The 27,424-nt window shown below is 41.0% G+C and overlaps 1 protein-coding gene and 1 long non-coding RNA gene across 3 annotated transcripts; both read right to left on the bottom strand.

Annotated features, from left to right (window-relative positions):
- Window positions 1-3,506: 3,506 nt before the first annotated feature.
- Window positions 3,507-21,485, bottom strand: pold3 (polymerase (DNA-directed), delta 3, accessory subunit). Of its 2 annotated transcripts, none has more exons than XM_045716200.1 (12): window positions 21,337-21,485; window positions 20,817-20,872; window positions 20,621-20,720; window positions 20,404-20,443; window positions 7,059-7,191; window positions 6,691-6,937; window positions 6,523-6,595; window positions 6,254-6,404; window positions 5,922-6,031; window positions 5,704-5,795; window positions 5,496-5,574; window positions 3,507-4,856 (listed from the first exon to the last, which is right to left on the bottom strand). In XM_045716200.1, the coding sequence occupies exons 1-12, from the start codon at window positions 21,391-21,393 to the stop codon at window positions 4,654-4,656; spliced, it is 1,341 nt and encodes a 446-aa protein (XP_045572156.1). In that variant the 5' UTR covers window positions 21,394-21,485; the 3' UTR covers window positions 3,507-4,653.
- Window positions 21,486-24,583: 3,098 nt separating this feature from the next.
- LOC106603183 (uncharacterized) lies at window positions 24,584-25,524 on the bottom strand. Its single transcript, XR_001328381.1, has 3 exons — window positions 25,220-25,524; window positions 24,945-25,081; window positions 24,584-24,640 (listed from the first exon to the last, which is right to left on the bottom strand). It is a non-coding gene; the product is annotated as an uncharacterized lncRNA (long non-coding RNA).
- Window positions 25,525-27,424: the final 1,900 nt, after the last annotated feature.

The raw sequence follows: 27,424 nt of genomic DNA, 5'->3' as shown, positions 1-27,424 counted from the left end.
CTGGAAGGCAGCCGGAGAGGTGGCCTGGAAGGCAGCCGGAGAGGTGGCCTGGAAGGCAGCCGGAGAGGTGGCCTGGAAGGCAGCCGGAGAGGTGGCCTGGAAGGCAGCCGGAGAGGTGGCCTGGAAGGCAGTTGGAGAGGTGGCCTGGAAGGAAGTAGGAGAGGTGGCCTGGAGGGCAGCAGGAGAGGTGGCCTGGAGGGCAGCAGGAGAGGTGGCCTGGAGGGCAGCTGGAGAGGTGGCCTGGAAGGCAGCAGGAGAGGTGGCCTGGAAGGCAGCAGGAGAGGTGGCCTGGAGGGCAGCAGGAGAGGTGGCCTGGAGGGCAGCCGGAGAGGTGGCCTGGAGGGCAGCCGGGAGAGGTGGCCTGGAAGGCAGCCGGAGAGGTGGCCTGGAAGGCAGCCGGAGAGGTGGCCTGGGAGGCAGCTGGAGAGGTGGCCTGGAAGGCAGCCGGAGAGGTGGCCTGGAAGGCAGCCGGAGAGGTGGCCTGGAAGGAAGTTGGAGAGGTGGCCTGGGAGGAAGCTGGAGAGGTGGCCTGGAAGGCAGCTGGAGATGTGGCCTGGGAGGCAGCTGGAGAGGTGGCCTGGATAGCAGTGGGCACAGTGGGCATAAATCAGCTGCCCTCAAGAGATACACTGACAACTTCTGCTCCTGCTCATCAATGAAGACCCCGTTTCCACTACGGTAGCCTACAAGCTCTCTCGACCCCTTCTCCAGTAGCTTCTTTCTCTGCAGAATCTGCACAGCATCACATGATATATGCCATACAACTTTGCAACCGATCTGATTGATTTCCCCTGCTCTGTTACATAATTTGACGCTCTTTTCAAAGTGTGGAGAGGTACTCCCCTGTCTGTTTTTCTTTTCCATGATCTAGGCATGCTGAAAGTAAAAGAAAACATTTACCAAAACATCCAGTTTTAGTCGGGGTTAGTTGTAACATTTTCTCACAAGTTGTTACAACTTTAGCATTGCTAACTTTCATCAAATATCTCTACACAGACTGGTTATAAACCTGATATAACTTTGCTGAATGAAACTACAAAGCACTTTATGCCATCACAAAAACAAATTTGGTCAAAATAATTACTTTCTTACCTCAACATTTCTGTCAATAGCATTTGCAGAGTTTATCACAGGGACTTGCTTTTTCACGAGGGTTCAGGACTAAACTGAGCATGTGCACAGAGAATCATATGATTATACCTCGCTCCTGATTGGAGGAATTTTCCCGTGTTACAACCATCCCCGGTCTCCCCTACCACATTCAAGTGGTGTGGTAACACAAGACCACAATGTTGGTGTACTTTGTAATTGACTGTATGTTACACAGTAGAGAGATCTTAAACATAAGTATTCACCTCCCTTGGATTTCTTCACATTTTATTGTGTTACAAAGTGGGATTAAAATTAATTGAATTGTCATTTTTTGTCAACAATTTACTCAAAATATTCTGTAATGTCAAAGTGGAAGAAAAATTTGATTTTTTGTTAAGATTAATGAAAGATAAAAGACTAATATACCTTGATTAGATAAGTATTCACCCACCTAAATCAATACATGTTAGAAACACCTTTTTACAGCCATAGCCATAGATTTTTTAAAGCAGATTTAAGTCAAAACTAACTTGGCCACTCAGGAACATTCACTGTCTTTCTGGTAAGCAACTCCAGTGTCTGCAGACTGAAGCAGGTTTTCCTCTAGGATTTTGCTTGTGCTTAGCTCCAACATGTTGTGTTTTGCATTTGCCCCAAACATAAGGCTTTGCATTTAGGTCAAAAAGTGTATTATTTTGCAGTTAATGTTTTGTTGTTGCAGTATTACTTTAGTGCCTTGTTGCATACAAGATGCATGCTTTGTAATATTTTTATTCTGTATATTTGTATTATTCTTTTCACTATGTCATCTGGGTCATTATTGTGGAGTCACCACGATGTTGTTGATCCATTCTCAATTTTCTCCCATCACAGCCATTTAACTCTGTAGCTGTTTTAAAAACACCAATGGTCTCATGGTGATGGCATCCCTGACCAGTTTCCTTCCTGTCCTGCAGCTCAGTTCTGTATACTTGATGTGTCTAGGTGGTTTAATACATCCACAGCATAATTATTAACTTGACCAGGCTTAAAGAGATTTTCAATGTCTGATTTGTAATTGTTACCCATCTATCAGTCACTGTCCGTCTTTATGAGGCTTCAAAAAGCTAATGTCTTTGTAGTTTAATCTGTGCTTGAAATTCAATACTTGACTAAGGGACCGTACAGATGTTGTATGTATGAGTGACAGAGGAATGGGTAGTTATTCAAAAATGATGTCAAACCATATTATTTCACATGGTATCCCATGTAACTTATGTGATTTGTTAAACCAACTTTTACCCTTGAACTAATTGAATAATTGCCTAAACAAAGGGGGTGAATACTTATAAACTACTATAATTTTAATTTTCTTTTCACTTCAACATTATTTTGTTTAGATCATTGACAACAAAAAAAAAACACAAATCTATTTCAAACCCACTTTGTAATGCAACAAAATGTGAACAATTCTGAAGTAAAGACATTTATTGAGAAAAGTTATGTCCCTCCTTTTCACTAAAACACAGCTGACACTCTCTTCATTTCTTTCTTTCCTTGAATTCAGTTTTAAGGAATACCTTTTTTTTTTTTTACTTAAACCACCAGCAGGCCGGATTGGACCCACACGCAGGCTGTAAGCTTGACACCCCTGTTCTAGACTCAGGTAATTATCCATAGAGTATATTTGATGTTGTGCTGTTCTTGGGTTCTGAAACATCAGATCTGCAAATAACAAGTCCTTCAAAGTGTTGCAACTTTTATTTGCCTGGTTTCCTTTGTTTCGTTTTCATTGTTTGTTTCTTTGAGGATAGGTTTTTGTCAGTCTAGATGTAGACATTTTGACAGTGTTGTTTCAAGTACTAAACTACAATTCATTAGTCCAAAATACATACCTGCATGCCCCATCCCCTCCAAAAGATTTATAACCAGCTGCCTGCTTTTGATAGTAAAATGTATCACCCAGGTCCTCCCTCACACAAACGTACCTTTGAAGAAACCTGGAAACCGTTTATCATGTTCCCTCATTGCATAGCCAAGTCTCGGAGATGGAACCCTGCCTCAGTTTAGACCATCCATGGCCTGTTTTTCCATTGCATGTGTTTGCTTAACAGTTGCCTTTTACTCATGAAAAAATTACTTATTTACTAATATATTTTATAAATGTGACGTTCGTTATGTTGGCTGCTTAAAATGACACATGAACCTTCATGTTCGTGACTCGGAATCTGTGTTTACACAAGCAGCCCAATTCTGATCTGCCAATAATTAGCCTAGTGTTTGACCAATCAGATCAGACATTTTTGCCAATAATTGGGCAAAATATCAGAATTGGGCTGCCTGTGTAAACGCATCCAGAGCCCCAAAAGTAAGATTGGGGTCAGTTCAGATGTTGTTCCTGGCGGTCAAAGCTGAACTATTGCACTACGCAAACATTGTTTCCATTGAATTTATTAAAATAATCTAAACATACATTCCCAAAGCACATGAACATTGTTTAATCTTATCCTGGGAATTTCTGGAGAGCCAGTTTCAATTGCTTACAGCGAGTTGGTTTATAATTTGTCAGAATACAGCCTGTCAAAGGGTATTCTCTTGCATCAACGGGTGTAGTAAGCCATGCAGCAATCAATAACACAGCTATGGCACTGGATCAGACACGTCATTTGATTCCAAAGTGTGCTTCCAGATTCAAGCCTTGCCAACAGCTGACCATTTTCTATCAATCACAATCTGAGAGCCTGAGTGACGTGTCAAAACCACAGGAAGCAAACCTATTACTCAAAGATAAAACAGGATACAGCTGAAATGCCACACCTGTATTTTCTACACAAACCAGTTACATGATTGTTCATATATTGTGAATATTGAGCACGGTTCAACTTGGCTTTAACATGTTGTACAGAACACAATATATGAAAATAGATTTAATGAATAGACACGTTAAAACATTGAAGATCATATTCTACCAGCAAAAATATCATAGACATGTTTGTTTTGTACTGGTTCACCACAACATGAACCCTTCAATACTTGCAGAATTGTAACTAAATGTAAAAAAAAAAAAAAACTAATATAAATGCTGCAATGATAAATTAGCTCTGATGGTACTTTGCAATGCAACTTTATATATCTATTCAATTTGATCATATACAGTAATGTGGAAATTGATTGAAAAGCATGATAAAAAAAAAAAAAGAAGTAGTACAGCATTCCACCAAATGTTGCCAAATGATGGGACATCGATCCACGCTCTTCACTTGGGCCCACTAGCGGTTCTGGGGGGGACCCCCCTAAATGTGGAGTACGAAATAATTTTTACATAACAAATTTTTGCTATCATTCTTTTTTTTTTTACATCTGTTATTAGACAGTGGCAACGATGATGATTATGAACATGGTCTTTTGCCTGCTAATGCCTGCAATGCAGTGAAGAAAACAATATGACAATACCATCTAATGTAACTGGCCCCTCTAACAGTACAACTGGCCCCAGCTTGGCCCCCCCAGTTGAAATAGTCTAGAACCGCCACTGCTTGGGCCTCAAGCTCCTTATTCAGTGCAACAACATGAGTATGTCTGTCATTTCTTCTGGAAGAATCCCATAATAGAAGCCTGCTTAGTAGATTTATTAGAGGCTGCGGCAGCTTTCTTACTTCTCTTCTCCTCCTCTTTTTTGCCAGTTGATGGTTTTGGTGGGTTTGGATTCTTTGGTGTTGGTTTACTGAACTTAAAGTCATCCTCAGTCTCGGAGTAGGATTCACTCTCATAGCCTTTCTCAGTCACTGGAAGGTAGACAATATTTAAATGATTTTTCAGCTCAGACAGCCTATAGAATATATTTTTTATTTTGCATATAAAGAATGGATTTAGTAACTTTGGGGAATATACAGTACCAGTCAAAAGTTTGGACACATCTACTCATTCAAGGGTTTCTATATATTGTAGAAAAATAGTGAAGACATCAAAACTATGAAATAACACACATGGAATCATGTAATAACCAAAAAAAGTGTTAAAAGAAATCAAAATATATTTTATATTTGAGATTCTTCAAAGTAGACACCCGGTGCCTTGACAGCTTTGCACACTCTTGGAATTCTCTCAACCAGCTTCATGAGGTAGTCACCTGGAATGCATTTCAATTAACAGGTGTGCCTTCTTAAAAGTTCATTTGTGGAATTTATTTCCTTCTTAATGCGTTCAGTTGTGTTGTGACAAGGTGAGGGGGGGGGGTATACGGAAGATAGATGTAGAAAATGGTAAAAATAAAGAAAAACCCTGGAATGAGTAGGTGTGTCCAAACTTCTGACTGGTACTGTAAATAACCTTCATGTTTATGTCAGAGGAGTTAGGCCTAAGCAAAATGTTTCCATGTAAAAGTTGAATAGAAACAAAACTCAAAACATAACTCAATAAATTACCAATGCATCCTTCGTCATCCACAAATGTGCGCGATTTCAAGACACGTCTCCTCTTCCTTCGTTTACAATCTGAAAGATCCTGCATGGATCGACAGGTAGTCGATCACAAATTGGTGATTAAAACTAAGTTAAACACGCTAATTATATATCCTACAACGTCAACAGTTTAGTACCCAAATAAAATAGCAGTAAAATGTGAAAAGCTTACATCTGAATGGGAAACAGCAACTGGTTCTTTCTTTACTTGAATCTCAAGGCTTGGTGATGGGTCCCTCTTTTCTTGCAACTGTGGAGGAGAGTCTGGAATAACTGTTAACATAGAATAGTTCTGTGTTCAATCATGAAACAATTGAATAATGAAGTCCAGTGTGACTGTCGAGGGGAGCCCGAGTAATACGCTTCCCGTCCCTTTACAGCTGGCCTTACCCTCATCGTCACTACTGTCTGGCTCGGGCTTCTTTATCCTCCGTCTCTTCTTCCTCCGACTCTCGTTCTTCTCCTCTTCACTATCAGAATGTTCAAGACGCTTGGTCTTACTACCGAGAGGAAAATATCCTGTTAAAGCATACTCCGTTCAAAATGTCAATGTTCACCACAAAGACAAGATTTTAAAAAAGTTTTTGTTCTGAGATACTACACAACCATAGTGTCCCAAAAAATCCAATCTTTTATAAATCGCTAAAGTACCCATTTTACTTTCGTTAGGACAAAAGTTGTATATTCATACAAGGACTCCTACCAGGTTTAATAGTACACACCTTGTAATATCTTTCTCAACCACAGAATCCTTTGCTAGTTCCTCCTTGACAGGAGTCTCTGCTTTAGGAGGTGGACTAGAGGGCTTCTCATCCACTGAGGAGGATGTCTGGGCTATTTCTACCTCTTCCTTGATGGATTTGTCAGGTTTTTCTGTGGTGGATATACAGGATTTATTTTAAGAGATTTAAAGGACAATAGTAGTATTTACATGTGAAACTATAGAAAGACATTCACCATATATATGATATGGGGTTGTTGAAATACTTACTGGCTGCTTGTTTCCCAAAGAAGTTACTCACAGGATTTGTTTTCGCAGCAGGTTTAGTTTTGGAGGTCTCAACCTACAACAACAAACAAATGTGACATTGCAAATTAACATTACATCTTGCAATTTTGAGCACATGTACACACTAACCAAAGAAACACAAACACATACCACAGGTGCATCCTCTTTCTGCTCCAATTTAATCTCTTTGCTTGAATCTTGACTCTTGGAGACATTCTTGTTTGCAAACATTCCCATAATGCCTTTGGGCTGCTTGGAGGTGGGTTTAGAGGCCAGATTAGAATGGTTTGCTTTGATTTGCTCCGTCTCTGGTGGTGGGGCCTGTGTCGTCTCACAGGCCTGCTGCACCTCTGCCGAGGACATAGGCACCGCATCAGCACAACGAATTGCACTGTACCTGCAAATAGATATGTCCTGATAAATAGCCTAGGTCACTAAACCTTTGAATATTTCACCAAAATGTCTCAAATCTATTATTTTCACTTTAAGTGTAGTTTAAAGTGTAAAGACCGATGTACCTGCTGCAATTTCTTAGATTCTCTTTCACAGCGTCATAATCAGCACTGTACAGAGGACCGCTGTCTTTCAGCACAGCCTTCTGAACACTGTACACGTGTACGCTGACCGTCAGGCTCATCTTTGACTTCGCATCTACAAAGGACGACAGATTATGTTTAGGTGACAATTTCAGAACACTTCATATTCATCTTGATGAGAAGGAAACACCATAACAAATCAAGTCAGGAAATGAGGCAGGTGAACAGATCCCTAGTAAATTAGTTGAATCTTTCCTTTCAAGCGCAATTCGATACACATCAATTGTAGATATGCCTTCAGAATGTATTCCTACCTTGACTTATTCCACATTTGTGTTACAGCCCAAATTCAAAATGGATTAAATATATTTTTTCCCCACACATCTACACAAAATACCCCATAATGACAAATTGAAAACATTTAGACATTCCCTCAGAAACATTCACTTCTTGGTAAGCAACTCCAGTGTATATTTGGCCATGTGTTTTAGGTTATTGTCCTGCTGAAAGGTGAATTAATCTCCCGGTGTCTGGTGCAAAGCAGAGTGAACCAGGTTTTCCCTCAAGGATTTTCTCTGTGCTTAGCTCCATTCAGTTTATTTTTTATCCTGGAAAAACTCCCCAGTCCTTAACGATTACAAGCATACCCATAACACGATGCAGCCACCACTACGCTTGAAAATATGGAGAGTGGTACTGTGCAATGTGTTGTATTTGCCCCAAACACTTTCTATTCAGGAAAATAAAAGTGAATTGCTTTGCCACATTTTTTTGCAGTATTACTTTTTATTCTGTACAGCCTTCCTTATTTTTCAGTCTGACAATTAGTATTGTGGAGTAACTACAATGTTGATCCATCCTCAATTCTCTTCTATAAGAGCCATTAAACTCTGTAACCGTTTTAAAGTCACCATTGGCCTCATGGTGAAATTCCCAAGTGTTTTATTTTCACATGTATCTTTGTAGATGCACCATCCACTGTTTTTTTTTAAGTTCTACCCAGCTACCAATAGGTGCCCTTCTTTGTGAGGCATTGGACAACCTCCCTGGTCTTTGCGGTTGAATCAGTGTTTGATATTCACTGCTCGACTGAGGGACCTAATTGTATGCGTGGGGTACAGAGATGAGGTAGTTGTTCAATGTTAAAGACTATTATTGCACAAAGAGTGAGTCCATGCAACTTATTATGCACATGTTTACTCCTGCTATAAACAAAAGGGGTTGAATACTTATTGACTGAAGACAGTTCAGCTTTATTTTTCATTAATTTGTCAAAATAACGAAAAACATAATTCCACTTTGACACTATGGGGTATTGTGTGTAGAACTGAGACAAAAAAAATTAAATCACAATTTAATACATTTTAAATTCAGGTTGTAACACAAAATGTGGAAAAAGACAAGGAGTGTGAATACCTTCTGAAGACACTGATACTGATTGTTTCAAACAATCTGGTTTGATTTAGCTTTTTGTCACCCCCACTGATTAACTTGTAATTTTAGCAACAGCAAAAATAGTTTGAGCTAGTAATATGTCAATATCTTTATATTGGCTTTGTCATAGCGCATCACTAATGTATTTCAAAATCACCTTTTTATTTCAGCGGGCTCTCTCTCTTTGAAAAAACTTGAAGCCAATTCACAATGATAATGGGCTGGATGCTAATATGGGAAAACTGCTGAATGATCAGAGAAATTATAGATGAAGCTTTTCTTTTAGGCTATTTACAGAAAAAGAAGTCCTGGACGCTTTGCTAGAAATAGGCAAGAAATCCACAGGGGCCGACTAATTGGATCCCTGCTTTAGTGTGCGGGGCCCATCATTGTTGGCTTTAACATCCCACATTTAACATTGTTATCACGAGAAGAAAAAGCTACAAAAAAAGTAGAGAAATCAGCTTGTGCTGCCACTCCATAAGGGCGGGGATAGTAGAGATCTTACAACATTATCGCCACACTTCAAGGCTTCCTTGTCTAGCTAAGATTATTGAATCTTTAGTAAAATGTACAATTTTGCTCTTTTTGTATATGAGAAATGTATTTAGAATGTAAACCAATCAGGGTTTAGGCCTGCGTCCTTCACCTCTCGAGTCCATATGGGAGTTGCAGCGACGAGACAAGACTGTAACTACCAATTAGATACCACAACAAATGTGGAGAAAAAGGTGGGTAAAATAAAAATAGCTTTCCTCAATCTTCCCACAATACAAAAACAAGTTGTTTGACATTTTGGAAAATGTATTACAAATAAAAACTTAAATATATATATTTTTTATGTAAGTATTCAGACCCTTTGCTATGAGACTGAAAATTGAGGTCAGGTGCATCCTGTTTCCATTGATCATCCTTGAGATGTTTCTACAACTTGATTGGAATCCACCTGTGGTAAATTCAATTGATTGGATATGATTTGGAAAGGCACACACAGGTCTATATAAAGGTCCCACAGTTGACAATGCATGTTAGAGCAAAAACCAAGCCATGAGGTCCAAGGAACTGTCCGTAAAGCTCCGAGACAGGATTGGAATGGCCGATTAATTAGGGCCGATTTCAAGTTTTCATAACAATTGGAAATCGGTATTTTTGGATGCCAATTCGGCCGTTTTTTTTTAGACCTTTATTTAACTAGGCAAGTCAGTTAAGAACACATTCTTATTTTCAATGACGGCCTAGGAACGGTGGGTTAACTGCCTTGTTCAGGGGCAGAACGACAGATTTTTACCTTGTCAGCTCGGGGATTCAAACTTGCAACCTTATGGTTAGCTAGTCCAACGCTCTAACCACCTGCTTTACATTGCACTCCACGAGGAGCCTGCCTGTTACGCGAATGCATTAAGAAGTTGCTAGCTAGCAATAAACTTATCTTATAAAAAACAATCAATCCTAATCACTAGTTAACTACACATGGTTGATGATATTACTAGTTTATCTAGCCTGACCTGCGTTGCATATAATCGCTTAGGTACACGTTGCTCCAACCATAAACATCAATGCCTTTCTTAAAATCAATACACAAGTATATATTTTTAAACCTGCATATTTAGTTAATATTGCCTGCTAACATGAATTTCTTTTAACTAGGGAAAATGTGTCACTTCTCTTGCAAACAGAGTCAGGGTATATGCAGCAGTTTGGGCCGCCTGGCTCGTTGCGAACTGTGAAGACTATTTCTTCCTAACAAAGACAGCCGACTTCGCCAAACGGGGGATGATTTAACAAAAGCGCATTTGCGAAAAAAGCACAATCGTTGCACGACTGTACCTAACCATAAACATCAATGCCTTTCTTAAAATCAATACACAGAAGTATATATTTTTAAACCTGCATATTTAGCTAAAAGAAATCCAGGTTAGCAGGCGATATTAACCAGGTGAAATTGTGTCATTTCGCGTTCAATGCACGCAGAGTCAGGGTATATGCAACAGTTTGGGCCGCCTGGCTCGTTGCGAACTAAATAGCCAGAATTTTACGTAATTATGACATAACATTGAAGGTTGTGCAATGTAACAGGAATATTTAGACTTATGGATGCCACCCGTTAGATAAAATACGGAACGGTTCCGTATTTCACTGAAAGGAAAAACGTTTTGATTTCGAGATGATAGTTTCCGGATTCGACCATATTAATGACCTAAGGCTCGTATTTCTGTGTGTTATTATATTATAATTAAGTCCATGATTTGATAGAGCAGTCTGACTGAGCGATGGTAGGCAGCAGCAGGCTCGTAAGCGTTCATTCAAACAGCACTTTCGTGCGTTTGCCAGCAGCCCTTCGCAGTGCATTGCGCTGTTTATGACTTCAAGCTTGTCAACTCCCAAGATTAGGCTGGTGTAACCGATGTGAAATGGCTAGCTAGTTAGTGGGGTGCGCGCTAATAGCGTTTCAAACGTCACTCGCTCTGAGACTTCGAGTAGTTTTTCCCCTTGCTCTTCATGGGTAACGCTGCTTCGAGGGTGGCTGTTGTCGATGTGTTCCTGGTTCGAGCCCAGGTAGGAGCAAGGAGAGGGATGGAAGCTATACTGTTACACTGGCAATACTAAAGTGCCTATAAGAACATCCAATAGTCAAAGGTATATGAAATACAAATCGTATAGAGAGAAATAGTCCTATAATAACTACAACCTAAAACTTCTTACCTGGGAATATTGAAGACTCATGTTAAAAGGAACCACCAGCTTTCATATGTTCTCATGTTCTGAGCAAGGAACTTAAACGTTAGCTTTTTTACATGGCACATATTGCACTTTTACTTTCTTCTCCAACACTTTGTTTTTGCATTATTTAAACCAAATTGAACAATGTTTCATTATTTATTTGAGGCTAAATTGATTTTATTGATGTATTATAAATTAAAATAAGTGTTAATTCAGTATTGTTGTAATTATCATTATTACAAATAAATACATTTTAAAAATCCATTAAAAACTATATATATATATAAAAATTTAAAAAAAAAATAAATAATAAAAATCGGCCGATTAATCCGTATCGGCGGGTGTTTTGGGTCCTCCAATAATCGGTCGACCTCTATTTGGAACCACCAAGACTCTTCCTAGAGCTGGCCGACTGGCCAAACTGAGGAATCGAAGAAGAGCCTTGGTCAGGGAGGTGACCAAGAACCCGGTGGTTACTCTGACAGAGCTCCAGAGTTCCTCTGTGGAGATGGGAGAACCTTCCGGAAGGACAAGCACCTCTGCAACACTCCACCCATCACACCTTTATGGTAGAGTGGCCAGACAGAAGCCACGCCCGCAGTAAAAGGCACATGATAGGACTGTTTTGCTATCACAGACTGGTAACATGTTCTGGGATTCTTCCGATGGCATTGAGGAGTACACCACATCAGTCACTGGCTTTATCAATAAGTGCATCGAGGACGTCATCCCCACAGTGACTGTACCTACATACCCCAACCAGAAGCCATGGATTACAGGCAACATTCGCACTGAGTTAAAGGGTAGAGCTGCCGCTTTTAAGGTGCAGGACTCTAACCCGGAAGCTTATAAGAAATCCTGCTATGCCCTGCGACTAACCATCAAACAGGCACGCGTCAATACAGGGCTAAGATTGAATCATACTACACCGGCTCTGACGGTCGTCTTATGTGGCAGGGATTTCAAACTATTAGACTCCAAAGGGAAGCACAGCCGCGAGCTGCCCAGTGACACGAGCCTACCAGACGAGCTAAATCACGTCTATACTCGCTTCGAGGCAGGCAACACTGAGGCATGCATGAGAGCATCAGCTGTTCCGGACAACTGTGTGATCATGCTCTCCGTAGCCGACATGAGTAAGACCTTTAAACAGGTCAACATTCACAAGGCTGCGGGGCCAGACAGATTACCAGGACGTGTGCTGACCAACTGGCAGGTGTCTTCACTGACATTTTCAACATATCCCTGATTGAGTCTGTAATACCAACATGTTTCAAGCAGACCACCATAGTCCCTGTGCCCAAGAACACGAAGGCAAACTGCCTAAATGACTACAGACCCGTAGCACTTACGTCCGTAACCATGAAGTGCTTTGAAAGGCTGGTAATGGCTCACCTCAACACCATAATCCCAGAACCCTAGACCCACTCCAATTTGCATACCGCTCAAACAGATGCAATCTCTATAGCACTCCACACTGCCCTTTCCCACCTGGACAAAAGGAACACCTATGTGAGAATGCTATTCATTGACTACAGCTTAGCGTTCAACACCATAGTACCCTCAAAGCTCATCACTAAGCTAAGGATCCTGGGACTAAGCACCTCCCTCTGCAACTGGATCCTGGACTTCCTGACGGGCCGCCCCCAGGTGGTGAGGGTAGGCACCAACACATCTGCCATGCTGATCCTCAACACTGGAGCCCCCCAGGGGTGTGTGCTCAGTCCCCCCCTGTACTCCCTGTTCACCCACGACCGCATGGCCAGGCACGACTCCAACACAATCATTAAGTATGCAGATGACACAACAGTGGTAGGCCTGATCACCGACAACGACGAGACAGCCTATAGGGAGGTCAGAGACCTGGCCGGGTGGTGACAGAATAACTACCTATCCCTCAACGTAACCAAGACTAAGGAGATGATTGTGGACTACAGGAAAAGGAGGACCGAGCACGCCCCCATTCTCATCGACAGGGCTGTAGTGGAGCAGGTTGAGAGCTTCAAGTTCCTTGGTGTCCACATCACCAACAAACTACAATGGTCCAAACACACCAAGACAGTTACATTTTTACATTTTAGTCATTTATCAGACGCTCTTATCCAGAGCGACTTACATTTCTTTTTTCCCCGTACTGGTCCCCCGTGGGAATCGAACCCACAACCCTGGCGTTGCAAACACCATGCTCTACCAACTGAGCCACACGGGACTTAGGGTGTGAAGAGGGCACGACAAAGCCTATTCCCCCTCAGGAAACTAAAAAGATTTGGCATGGGTCCTGAGATCCTCAAAAGGTTCTACAGCTGCAACATCGAGAGCATCCTGACTGGTTGCATCACTGCCTAGTACGGCAATTGCTCGGCCTCCGACCTCAAGGCACTACAGAGGGTAGTGTGTACGGCCCAGTACATCAATGGGGCTAAGCTGCCTGCCATCCAGGACCTCTATACCAGGCGGTGTCAGAGGAAGGCCCTAAATATTGTCAAAGACCCCAGCTAAAGACTTATCTCTACTACCGCATGGCAAGCGGTACCAGAGTGCCAAGTCTAGGACAAAAACAGTTTTTACACTCAAGCCATAAGACTCCTGAACAGGTAATCAAGTGGCTACCCGGACTATTTACGCTGTTGCTACTCTCTGTTTATCATATATGCATAGTCACTTTAACTATACATTCATGTACATACTACCTCAATTGGCCCGACCAACCAGTGCTCCCACACATTGGCTAACCGGGCTATCTGAATTGTGTCCTGCCACCCACCACCCTCTTTTACGCTACTGCTACTCTCTGTTCATCATATATGCATAGTCACTTTAACCATATCTACATACTACCTCAAATCAGCCCGACTACCCGGTGTCTGTACATAGCCTCGCTATTGTTATTTTTCACTGTTGTTTTTATTTCTTTACTTACCTATTGTTCACCTAATACCTTTTTTGCACTATTGGTTAGAGCCTGTAAGTAAGCATTCCACTGTAAGGTCTACACCTGTTGTATTCGGCGCACGTGACAAATAAACTTTAATTTGATTTGACATGACAGCCCGCTTGGAGTTTGCCAAAAGGCACCTAAAGGACTCTGACCATGCGAAACAAGATTCTCTGGTCTGATGAAACCAAGATTCAACTCTTTGGCCTGAATGCCAGGCGTCACGTCTGGAGGAAACCTAGCACCAACCCTACGGTGAAGCGTGGTGGTGGCAGCATCATGCTGTGGGGATGTTTTTTAGTGGCAGGGACTGGGAGACTAGTCAGGAATGAGGGAAAGATGAACGTAGAAAAGTACAGCGAGATCCTTGACGAAAACCTGCTCCAGAGTGCTCAGGACCTCAGACTTGGGTGAAGGTTCACCTTCCAACAGGACAACGACCCTAAGCACACAGCCAAGACAATGCAGGAGTGGCTTCGGGACAAGTCTCTGAATGTCCTTGAGTGGCCCAGCCAGAGCCCAGACTTGAACCCAATCAAACATCTCTGTAGAGACCTGAAAATAGCTGTGCAGCGACACTCCCCATCCAACCTGACAGAGCCCAAGAGCCTCTGCAGAGAAGCATGGGATAAACTCCCCAAATACAGGTGTGCCAAGCTTGTAGCATCATACCCAAGGAGACCCGAGGATGTAATCGCTGCCAAAGATGCTTCAACAAAGTACTGAGTAAAGGGTCTGAATACTTATGTAAATGTGATATTTCAGTATTTAATCAAATTAGCAAAAAATTCTAAACCTGTTTTTGCTTTGTCATTATGGGGTAGCGTGTGTAGATTGATAAGGAAAAACATTTATTTAATACATTTTTGAATAAGCCTGTAATGTAACAAAATGTGGAACAAGTTAAGGGGTCTGAATACTTTCTGAATGCACTGTATATGCGGATGATACTAGTATGCATGCCATTGCCCCGACTGTTGATCTGGCTGTGTCAAAACTAGTCAGATTTTATAGCTGTGCGGGAATCCCTTGACGATTTAAAACTTGTGCTTAATACGGGCAAAGCAAAATATGTTTTTAAACTCTCATAAATGTTTCAGATGAACTACATGTTCACTCATTAGATGGCTCACCAATCACACCTGTTGCCGCATATAAATACTTAGGCATTAGGATCAGTGGAGGACAGCTCATAATAACGGCTGGAACGGGGCTGATGGAATGGCATCCAACACATAAAAACCATGTGTTTGATACCATTCCACTGATTCCGTTCCAACCATTACCAACGAGCCAGTTCTCCCCAATTAAAGTGTCACCAACCTTCTTTGATTTGGATTGATCTGGAGTTGACGTTTAAAAAATATGTAATAAAAAAAACGTATAGATGACCTGGTTAAGAAGCCAAGATTTAAAGTTGGCTTTTTCTACCTAAACAGATCATGCCTCTAAGCAGTAGGAAGCAGATTATTCAGTCAATCTTTATCTGTTCGTGATTAAGGTGATATTATTTATCAAAGTGCAGCTGCTACAACTCTTAAACCTTTGGATGCCCTTTTTTGATACTCACCACTGCATCAAAAGGTTGGCTGGACTTTGCTAAAGACCCGTCGAGCTCTACATTGTTTATAATGTAGTCTTATCGAACTATGCTGTTGAAGTATATGTATCGGAGTTGCTTAACCCGTTCACATAATTGGTTAACTCGAGGTTCCTAGGGTCTCTGACTACATAAGTCTACTTTTAATTTTAATGCACCGTATTCCTGGAACAAAATACATTTCATGTTGATGTTCTGGTGCCATTGGGGCAATTTAAAGCTTTGATTGGGGACTTATTTGGGGAGGAATGTAACTATTTTTCTGGTTGATTTGTGATGTTTTATCTGTGCTTCCCATGACTGTTTTTACACACACACACAAGTTTGGACACCTACTCATTCAAGGGTTTTTCTTTATTTTTACCATTTTCTACATTGTAGAATAATAGTGAAGACATCAAAACTATGAAAACACATATGGAATCATGTAGTAACCAAAAAAAAGTGTTAAATCAAAATATATTGTAGATTCTTCAAAGTAGCCACCCTTTGCCTTGATGAAAGCTTTGCACACTCTTGGCATTCTCGCAACAAGCTTCCCACATATGCTGAGCACTTGTTGGCTGCTTTTCCTTCAATCTGTGGTCCTACTCATCGCAAACCATGTCAATTGGTTTGCGGTTGGGTGATTGTGGTGGCCAGGTCATCTGATGGTGTGCTGCATCACTCACCTTCTTTGGTCAAAATAGCCCTTACACAACCTGGTGGTGCGTTTTGGGTCATTGTCCTGTTGGAAAAACAAATGATAGTCCCACTAAGAGCAAACCAGATGGGATGGCGTATCGCTGCAGAATACTGTGGTAACCATGCTGGTTAAGTGTGCCTTGAATTCTAAATAACTCAGATTTATTTGGGCTGCAATCTGGGGTGCAGGTAATTTCTGATTTCTGAGGCTGGTAACTCTAATGAACTTATCCTCTGCAGCAGAGGTAACTCTGGGTCTTCCTTTCCTGTGGCAGTCCTCATGAGAGCCAGTTCCATAATAGCGCTTGATGGTTTTTGAGACTGCACTTGAAGAAACTTTCAAAGTTCTTGAAATATTCCAGATTGACTGACCTTTGTGACTTAAAGTAACGACGGACTGTCGTTTATTTTTGCTTATTTGAGCCGTTCTTGAAATAATATGGACTTGGTCTTTTACCAAATACGGCTATCTTCTGTATACCACCCCTACCTGTCACAACACAACTGATTGGCTCAAACGCATTAAGGAAAGAAATTCCACAAATTAACTTTTAACAAGGCACACCTGTTAATTGAAATGCATTCCATGTGACTACCTCATGAAGCAGTTGATGTCTTCACTATTATTCTACAATGTAGAAAATAGTAGAAATAAATAAAAATCCTTGAATAAGTAGGTGTCCAAACTTGACTAGTACTGTGTGTATATTAGAGGTCGACAGATTATGATTTTTCAACGCCGATACCGATTATTGGAGGACCAAAAAAAGCCGATATATCTATCTTATGTGTGTAATAACAACAATTACAACAACACTGAATGAACAATGAACACTTATTTTAAGTTAATATAATACATAAATAAAATAAATGTAGTCTCAAATAAATAATGAAACATGTTCAATTTGATTTAAATAATGCAAAACCAGTGTTGGAGAAGAAAGTAAAAGCCCAATATGTGCCATGTAAAAAAGCTAATGTTTAAGTTCCTTGCTCAGAACATGAGAACATATGAAAGCTGAACATGAGTCTTCAATATTCCCAGTTAAGAAGTTTTAGGTTGTAGTTATTATAGGACTATTTCGCTCTATACCATTTGTATTTCATAGACCTTTGACTATTGGATGTTCTTATAGGCACTGTAGTATTGCCAGCCTAATCTCGGGAGTTGATAGGCTTGAAGTCATAAACAGCGTTGTGCTTCAAGCATTGCGAAGAGCTGCTGGCAAACGCAGGAAAGTGCTGTTTGAATAAATGCTTATGAGCCTGCTGCTGCCTACCACCGCTCAATCAAATATGAAACCATAGACTTAATTATAATATACTGCTCAAAAAAATAAAGGGAACACTTAAACAACACAATGTAACTCCAAGTCAATCACACTTCTGTGAAATCAAACTGTCCACTTAGGAAGCAACACTGATTGACAATAAATTTCACATGCTTTTGTGCAAATGGAATAGACAACAGGTGGAAATTATAGGCAATTAGCAAGACACCCCCAATAAAGGAGTGGTTCTGCAGGTGGTGACCACAGACCACTTCTCAGTTCCTATGCTTCCTGGCTGATGTTTTGGTCACTTTTGAATGCTGGCGGTGCTTTCACTCTAGTGATAGCATAAGACGGAGTCTACAACCCCACAGGTGGCTCAGGTAGTGCAGCTCATCCAGGATGGCACATCAATGCGAGCTGTGGCAAGAAGGTTTGCTGTGTCTGTCAGCGTAGTGTCCAGAGCATGGAGGCACTTCCAGGAGACAGGCCAGTATATCAGGAGACGTGGAGGAGGCCGTAGGAGGGCAACAACCCAGCAGCAGGACCGCTACCTCCGCCATTGTGCAAGGAGGAGCAGGAGGAGCACTGCCAGAGCCCTGCAAAATGACCTCCAGCAGGCCACAAATGTGCATGTGTCTGCTCAAACGGTCAGAAACAGACTCCATGAGGGTAGTATGAGGGCCCGACGTCCACAGGTGGGGGTTGTGCTTACAGCCCAACACCGTGCAGGACGTTTGGCATTTGCCAGAGAACACCAAGATTGTCAAATTCGCCACTGGCGCCCTGTGCTCTTCACAGATGAAAGCAGGTTCACACTGAGCACATGTGACAGAGTCTGGAGACGCCGTGGAGAACGTTCTGCTGCCTGCAACATCCTCCAGCATGACCGGTTTGGCGGTGGGTCAGTCATGGTGTGGCATTTCTTTGGGGGGCCGCACAGCCCTCCATGTGCTCGCCAGAGGTAGCCTGACTGCCATTAGGTACCGAGATGAGATCCTCAGACCCCTTGTGAGACCATATGCTGTTGCGGTTGGCCCTGGGTTCCTCCTAATGCAAGACAATGCTAGACCTCATGTGGCTGGAGTGTGTCAGCAGTTCCTGCAAGAGGAAGGCATTGATGCTATGGACTGGCCCGCCCGTTCCCCAGACCTGAATCCAATTGAGCACATCTGGGACATCATGTCTCGCTCCATCCACCAACGCCACGTTGCACCACAGACTGTCCAGGAGTTGGCGGATGCTTTAGTCCAGGTCTGGGAGGAGATCCCTCAGGAGACCATCCGCCACCTCATCAGGAGCATGCCCAGGCGTTGTAGGGAGGTCATACAGGCACATGGAGGCCACACACACTACTGAGCCTCATTTTGACTTGTTTTAAGGACATTACATCAAAGTTGGATCAGCCTGTAGTGTGGTTTTCCACTTTAATTTTGAGTGTGACTCCAAATCCAGACCTCCATGGGTTGATCAATTGGATTTCCATTGTTTATTTTGTTGTCAGCACATTCAACTATGTAAAGAAAAAAGTATTTAATAAGATTATTTAATTCATTCAGATCTAGGATATGTTATTTTACTGTTCCCTTTATTTTTTTGAGCAGTGTATAATAAACACACAGAAATACGAGCCTTAGGTCATTAATATGGTCAAATCCGGAAACTATCATTTCGAAAACAAAACTTTTATTTTTTCAGTGTAATACGGAACCGTTCCGTATTTTATCGAACGGGTGGCAACCCTAAGTCTAAATATTGCTGTTACAATGCACAACCTTCAATGTTATGTCATAATTTAGTCAAATTCGGGCAAATTAATTACGGTCTTTGTTAAGAAGAAATGGTCTTCACACAGTTCGCAACAAGCCAGGCAACCCAAACTGCTGCATATACCCTGACTCTGCTTACACTGAACACAAGAGAAGTGACAATTTCAGGCACCGCATTGATTATATGCAGCACAGGACAAGATAGTTAAACTAGTAATATCATCAACCACGTGTAGTTAACTAGTGATTATGTTAAGATTGATTGTTTTTTATAAGATAAGTTTAATGCTAGCTAGCAACTTACCATGGTGCCTTGCTGCCTGCACTCGTGTAACAGGTGCCATTAAACTCGTGTAACAGGTGCCTGTTTAATTGGCGATTGTTATGAAAACTTGAAATCGGCCCTAATTAAATCAGCCATACATGGCACATTTGAAAAAAAAAATACCTAGGTGTCAATAGGTCTTCCCTGGTCAAATGAAAGGCTAAACACAACAACAACAACATTCTAACACAGCTTTAGATTTCACCCAGTCTCAAAAGTTTGAGACTTCACCCAGTTTTGATCATTTGGAACTTGCAAAATGATTGCTGTCCTTGTCATGAAATTACAACTTTACCCTGTTCATGTAAAAATGACCAAATGCACTTGTAGATCAATGTCATACACATTCACACGCATAAAGGTTTGATAGGCTACAGAAGGAGAGGACGCATCAATTCAGTTAACAGATTTGAGGTATTTTCAGAATAAGGCAGAAAGAAAATGATTCATAGCTTTTGAATCAGTTTTCTGACCAATGAATACTTCATTGGGATCGGTCTGGACTCCAGCGGACCGATGCGCTCATATCTTAAACATTTGAAACGGTATCGATGCATATCGGTGAATTGTTAAATCCTTACAACTTACCCTCCAGCTGATCCTCTCGCACTACTGACACCTTGTGACTCTGAAAAGAAAGCAGTAAAAAAAAACATTGAAAAGACCTAAGCACTGCGTAAAACACTGGAACTAAAACAATGCAAGAATCTTATGTCCAAATAGGCTTATGCCATGTTCTGAAGGGGCATGGTGAGCAGTTGTGTGCATTGTGCATAAAAATTGGTATTTTGGCTTGTTCTCTTACCGTGGTACCATTCTCAACAAACTTCCCAGACACAAGGTAGGTAGCATGGAGCCGAGCAGAGCCTTCTTTCCTCTTTTGATCCAAGTAATGGTAGAGCATTCTGAAATAGACACATTGTGATGGACCCATAGTGGTTTAAACACAACAAAACGTTGGAGGGCAAGTAATGTGGGTGGTTCTGGATAACGTTACTCACTGTTTGGCTAGGTTGACATGGACCCCAAGGGTGAGACTCAGCCATTTGTAGGTCACCTGTTTGAACACAACAGTCTGTCAACATAGATGTGGCCGGGATGCATTAAACTCGGTTAACCCAGAACTAAAGTATTGCGTAATTGGTCAGACGTTTACGCAGCTAACGTGGTCTGTGCACGAGAGATTAGGGATGCATAACTAACTACAGTACCTAACTAACAACGTAACTTACAACAATGTATTTAACCCTGACAACTTTGCAAGTTCTGGTGTATTCCTATCTTCAAGGATTGCAGCTCCAACCTTCCCCAATTCAACCAACTGTAACTAGTCTCAAAATGTGGGGCCTGATGATGCTGTCCAAACCCACTGCACCATTCAAGCTGGGCGAGTGATGGCTAAAGTTAGCTAGCTAGCCTGAGCACAGTCAGATAGCTACTGTAGCTAACTTCTATTGGCCCCAGCAGCTAGCTAACAGTAGGTGGATAGATCGAGATATATTAGTTAACTAGGTGACTTACGATTTTATTCTGGTCGTTGACAAATTCATCAATATTATCCAAGTAAAGGTCATCCATTGTGCAATGTATGTAGCTAACGAGTCGATAGCTCTTCTACCTCAGTTTCTGTTTCAGGCGGGAAGGGAAGACACTGACGTCACTGACGCGCTTTATTTACTTTCTTGTGCGATATGTTCAAGAGCATCAAGTGCTCGGGGTCTGTGCATTGCATTTGTACAGAATCACCATGACACACAAAGTTGATGCTATATCACATTGGCACCCTTGAAAGACGGACAGTTTTATAAACTCATTTATTAACACAGATTTTATTGATGCCCATCTGAATTACAAAAGTATTCCACAAGCCTGGATGACAGCCCAGACATTTGCAAGATCCACTGTCACCCTCTTGTCAAGGTTGAATAAAGTTTAAACAGCTATTTGAAATAATGTAACAGACTACCATGGCAAACAAATGCATGATGTCATACATTACAGTTGTAATAGGCTAAAGAAACTCAATAAAGAACGTTTTCCCTTCAGTCAAAAATAATTTGAAGTTGATCATAATTTGTAGCTGATCAATAACTTGGAAGAAGAATGTTTGGTTAATTGTTTCATGTGCATATTTGATAAAAGTAACAGAGTTTGTGAATCTCTACTTGTCTACTTCTTGATGGTGGTCCTCTCACACTCAATATGTGCTGCTTGCTCCACTGCTTTCATGTGAACCATCTTGCAGCCTACTTTTTCTTCATACTCCTCAGCAAAGTCAAAGCCTCTTCCTTGAAAAACACCCTTGCCTTCTAAGACGCTGGTTACAAAACAAACAGGATTACATATTCAACAAATACTATTACATAAAATAGATATGCACTTCATGTAATTGATGAGGATAAAAATAGGTTTAGTAGGCCTACCTACTTAGAGGGATTTTGCTGATTGTTGTCCTCTCCTTTATTTGTATGAGCATCTCTTCAACTATTTCTCCTCTCTGCTGTATGATAGATTTCCAATCTGAGAATTAAAGGTTGTTGTTTCATTATTAAATATGGATGACTGACATTACTTTTGAAGCAGATACCTCGTGACATCCTTCAATAGTTATTCACATAGCTCACCCCCCCCCCTTCTATATGGTTTCTCTATGCAATCAAGATTAGGTTTGGGATTTCTTTAAACTTGGAGATTCTTGAGTGTTCCAACATTCTCGCCATATGTTCTATTCCTGTATGACACACATTTACATTACTTAAGGTACTGCAGTGTAGCATTGAAATTGCACCAAATTGCTTTGACTTGTAGAAAAACTCTACTTCAAGTAATCATAAAAGGGCCCTCACCAACAGGCTCCACCATGTTTGGATCTGGTTTGGCAACCAATAGCAATTTATAGCCTCTGAATTTTCCTGGAATTGCATTTGACTCATTTTTCTCAAACTCTTTGACGTCTTCTGTCTCGTCAGATAGCAGATGGTATTCAGATTCATCGTGTAAATCTGTCACCTGAGAACAAGTTAAGTATTATACTCAAGTCACCATACTGTACATAGGCATGTTAAACCACAAAGCAAATAACTATCCTCCTGAATATCATGACCATGAAAATCACCTGTGTCACAAATACAGGAGGTTGGTGGCATCTTAATTGGGGAGGGCGGGCTCATGGTACTGGCTAGAATGGAATGGTATCAAATAGCTTGTGTTTGATGCCATTCGCGCTGTTCCTGCCATTATGAACCAGTGGAGGACCCTCGCAGGAGGAAGGGGAGGACCATCCTCAGTGAATTTCATAAAAATAAAACACAGACAATAGCTGAACAGTAACAAATTTCTTCAAAAATGAAGCAGCAAGAGTGAGTCACGTTCTTCATTTTCACTTAACAAATGCAGCTGGCTAGTTTAGTTACGCAAACACCTGGTTTTAACAGAGGGATGCTATGTTAGCTAGCTGGCTATGACTAGCTAACACTAGAACTTTTCCAAGGTAAGCTTTTGGTTTTACAAATGTATTTCCACCAGGGTCTGCTGGTGTAACTGCTAATCTGCTTACTGACTGTACGCTTAACGTTACTGCATGAGTGTAGTGTGTTTAGTAACATGTTAGTTCTATTAGCTATGTTGACTAGGACATTACTTTAGCTAATATGGGGACAACGATGTAGGCTGTGTGTAGCGGTTATGACATGGCATGTTTCCCCCCCACCTGGTCACATACAGCTGATGTGTTCATTAAAATACACAAACGAAGGGGGAAGGTGAAAGGATGAGTGCATAGAGGCGAGAAGGAATACAATGAGGCTGAACTTTGTTTATTTGTGATCAGGGGTTTATTCATTCCGACGATTCTGTTGAAAAACATTTCTTAAAACGGAAGCAAACAAAATTAGGATAAAAATAAAGAAAACACTAGGATTTGGCCAATAGAAACATGTTTGTAACTGTTGTACTAATAATTACACACTAGATAAGCGATGCAGGCAAGGCAGTATTGAATGTGTCACTGTCTAATCTTAAATGACATAAACTAGGTTGTAGCAACATCATGGTGGGTATAGGGAAAATTTGAGAATCATGTAATAGCCTAAACCATCAATGTTACATTGAACTGGGTGAATACAATATGAATGACAGTCATCCAACACGCTGTAATAGAGGACATGCTCACGAAGGAAAAAAATTAATAAATTCCTCCCTCATCATAAACAGCACTGACCGCCACTGTTATGAAAAGTTCTTCCCTCAGCAGCCACCACAAAAGAATGACTCCTCATTTTGGAAGGGTCATCTGATGACTATTGTATAGTGTGATCTTCAACATCTTTCACCTCCAGAGAGCCAGCAGCGTCAAGGAGCATCAATAAAGGCACCTTTGGAATTTTCATTTTTACCTAAAGAGAAAGATAAAATGTTCATCAATTAGTTTCAATATGAAAAGTGAGTCACTGTTAGACCAAAATGTAGCGTGTTTGAAAAATACTGAAATTAAAATAATGTGCAGTCATATTTAACTTTCCAGTTGAATGCAAAGCCAAAATGTGGATACATTTTTTTTTATTATTACAAAAATTGCATTTGAACCTTTCGTTTTGAGTCAATACATAATATCAAAGGGGGTTTCACAACTTCTGGCGCCAGTTTCCTAGACACAGATAAAGCCTAGTCCTGGACTAAAAAGGACTTTCAATGGAGATTCTCTATTGAGGATGTGTTTTAGTCAAGGCTTAATCTGTGTCTTGGAAACCAGCCCCTGATGTCTTCTTGCACCTAATTCTAATACCCAGCCTTTCCTGGAGGAAGTAAGTCAGCAGTAGGGGGGCACCTGGATGGAAATACAATGAATGATAAGCAAACATTTACATTAATAAAATGCTTGTTAATACTTGAATGGACTATTTAACAAAAGCTCAAATTCATAGCTAATAATGGCTTCACATAAGTATAGAGTTAACATGCCACTTCTGTGTGGTCAGTGGGTTGGAGTGAATAACAATCTCACTGAGCATAGGACGAACACAGCTACAGACACTGCTTCTTCCTCGACAATCTGGAGGCAATAATGAGACAAGGGACTTCACTGACTCACAGTATAGTCCTCCCGAAATATATCTTGACAATGTACATACCTTATTGTCAGCCACATTGAGGAAACAAAGCTCTGGTGGTGGCAAACCGTATACTCCATACAATTCCTCTCTGTCCTCAGCCCCAGTGTCAAGGAATATGTGAGTGGGGGAATCGTTTTTTGGATTGACCACACATCCTATAAGAGAAAAAAACATGCAGAAAACAAGTAGTATGTGTTGGTTTTATAGAACATGAAGTAGTAATAAAAGCAAAGTGAGCTAAAATCAACTTTATACAAGCCAACTACGTTATTTTGACAATATAGTATACCAACCATTAATGTATTCAGTCTCCTACCCCTCAGAGACAGGGGGATTCCTGAAGTCCTGTTCATCACAATTTTGTTTGAGAGACACCTGCTGGTGTTGCAAATACCCCTTCTGTTGCAGGTTCCTTGGTAACACCTCTGGTACTACTGAGATGTGGTTCCCCTGCAGGTTTCAATGCTGTAGTCTAAAACGGACAATGATGTACAGTGAGTTTACAAAGCATTAAGTGCACCTTCCTAATGTTAAGTTTCACCCTACCATACCCCGTTCAAAGGCACTTCAATATTTTGTCTTGCCCATTCACCCTTTGAATGGCACACATACACAATCCATGTTTCAATTGTTTCAAGGCTTAAAAATCCTTCTTTAACCTGTCTCCTTCCCTTCATCTACACTGATTGAAGTGGATCTAACAAGTGAAATCAATAAGGGATCATAGCATTCACCTGGGCAGTCTATGTCAGTGGTTCCTAACTCCAGTCCTTGAGTAACCCCAAAAGCACACATCTGTGTTGTAGCCCCGGACAAACGTACCTGATTCAACTCGTTGAGGGCCTGATGATTAGTTGTCAAATTGAATCAGGTGTGCTTGTCCGGGGCTACAATAAAAATGTGTACTGTGGGGGATACTCGAGGACCGGAGTTGAGAACCACTGGTCTATGTCATGGAAGAACAGGTGTTCTTAATGTTTTGTACACTCAGTGTATTACCACGGCAGTTTACAGATAGACAGGAATGCAGGTAGGTGTGCATTATGCACTGTAATGTACTACACTGTTTTCTTTCATTTACCATACTGTGGACAGGAATAATACTACGTTTTGAAGCTATGACTGACCTTTTTAGGTTGGCAAGGCTTCTGAAGACACCAGGGGACAGCTTATTGTTATCTACTGTAGCATCAGCACCTCAAGAGTTTGAAATCACATGCCATTATCCTTTGCCCTATTCAGTAGGAGTAAATATTAACATATTCCACATACTTCTAGTATTCAAAAAGTTACTTACGTGTCTATTGTCCATCCCTATTAGCAGGTATTCTGTTCAAATGTGTATTATGAGCGCTTGGTAAATTTCTCCTCTTTGTCATCCTATACTGCCACCCAGTGGAATGTAACTGGACCATAAACTTTTACCAGGTAACAAATCATAAGAGCCACATTTCTGAGCACTTGCACACCAGGAAGCCACTCATTTCATTCTAGTGGTTAAACCGTGTTGAGCAGGAAGGTTATCTATGACTGAGGGAACTAAACCAGAAAACTGCACTTACCTACAGTTTAAAATCTACAATAAAAACAACAATATGAACATGAACTCACAGCTGTGAGAGGTCATGGCGAGGGGCAGCCTTGTTGGGAGGAAGGGCCTGAAGCTGATTCCCGGTGAGATGAAAGACTTTCAGATAGAGAAGTAGACCAACAGACATCTCCAGACAGATTGTTGTAGGACAAATCTAACACCTGTGTCAAATGCAATACAGATGAACATAAAGTTATTTTAATTGTAAGTTGCTCTAGATAAGAGCATCTGCTAAATGACTAAAATGTACAAAATTGAAGGTAATCTCCCATGGGCAGATTCTGATGACCAAATTACGCAAGATTTTACTTCTGGATTAACAGATATTAAATTGAAGGTAATTCCATATGTAACAGGGTTATATTGGTGATTCCCCTTGCCACTTTATTGTTAAGCCAATGGGGTTTTGGTTTTATTTTTGTCTTGCCTTCACCTACTCAACATGGCATCTTATTGGCTGGTTTGCGTAGCTTGCTTACGAGGAAGATGTTTCAATTAGAATCTTCCCAGTGAACAAGCACCAAACCAGCGGTAAATTGATGGTTGCAAAGCACTGTACGTCAAAAGTGATTTTTATACTCCCAAGTGATGATTTAAATGTACAATTTATATCAATTTGTTTGTAAATGTTATTCGAACATCACACATAAGATGCAGCGGTTTTTGGTGAATATTTGTCGTGCGTTTTCCAGAATTCCAGCTAACACTAGCTAGCAACTTACTGTGTCGGGGGGGGGTTGTATATTTTGTACAGTGCGTGAGTGCAGAGTTGGATGGTGAGCCGTGCATTGCATGACGTGCAATTGTGTGCTGTTCCTATCAGGTACATTGTTAAATATATTATATTGTAATTGTATTATTGTAATTGTGTTACAAGTTGGAGTTCGTGTCGATGATTGATTGTACA

The sequence above is a fragment of the Salmo salar genome, chromosome ssa04 (genome assembly GCF_905237065.1).
Source record: "Salmo salar chromosome ssa04, Ssal_v3.1, whole genome shotgun sequence".
NCBI lineage: Eukaryota > Metazoa > Chordata > Actinopteri > Salmoniformes > Salmonidae > Salmo > Salmo salar.
This window is presented reverse-complemented; position numbering and strand designations above follow the sequence as displayed.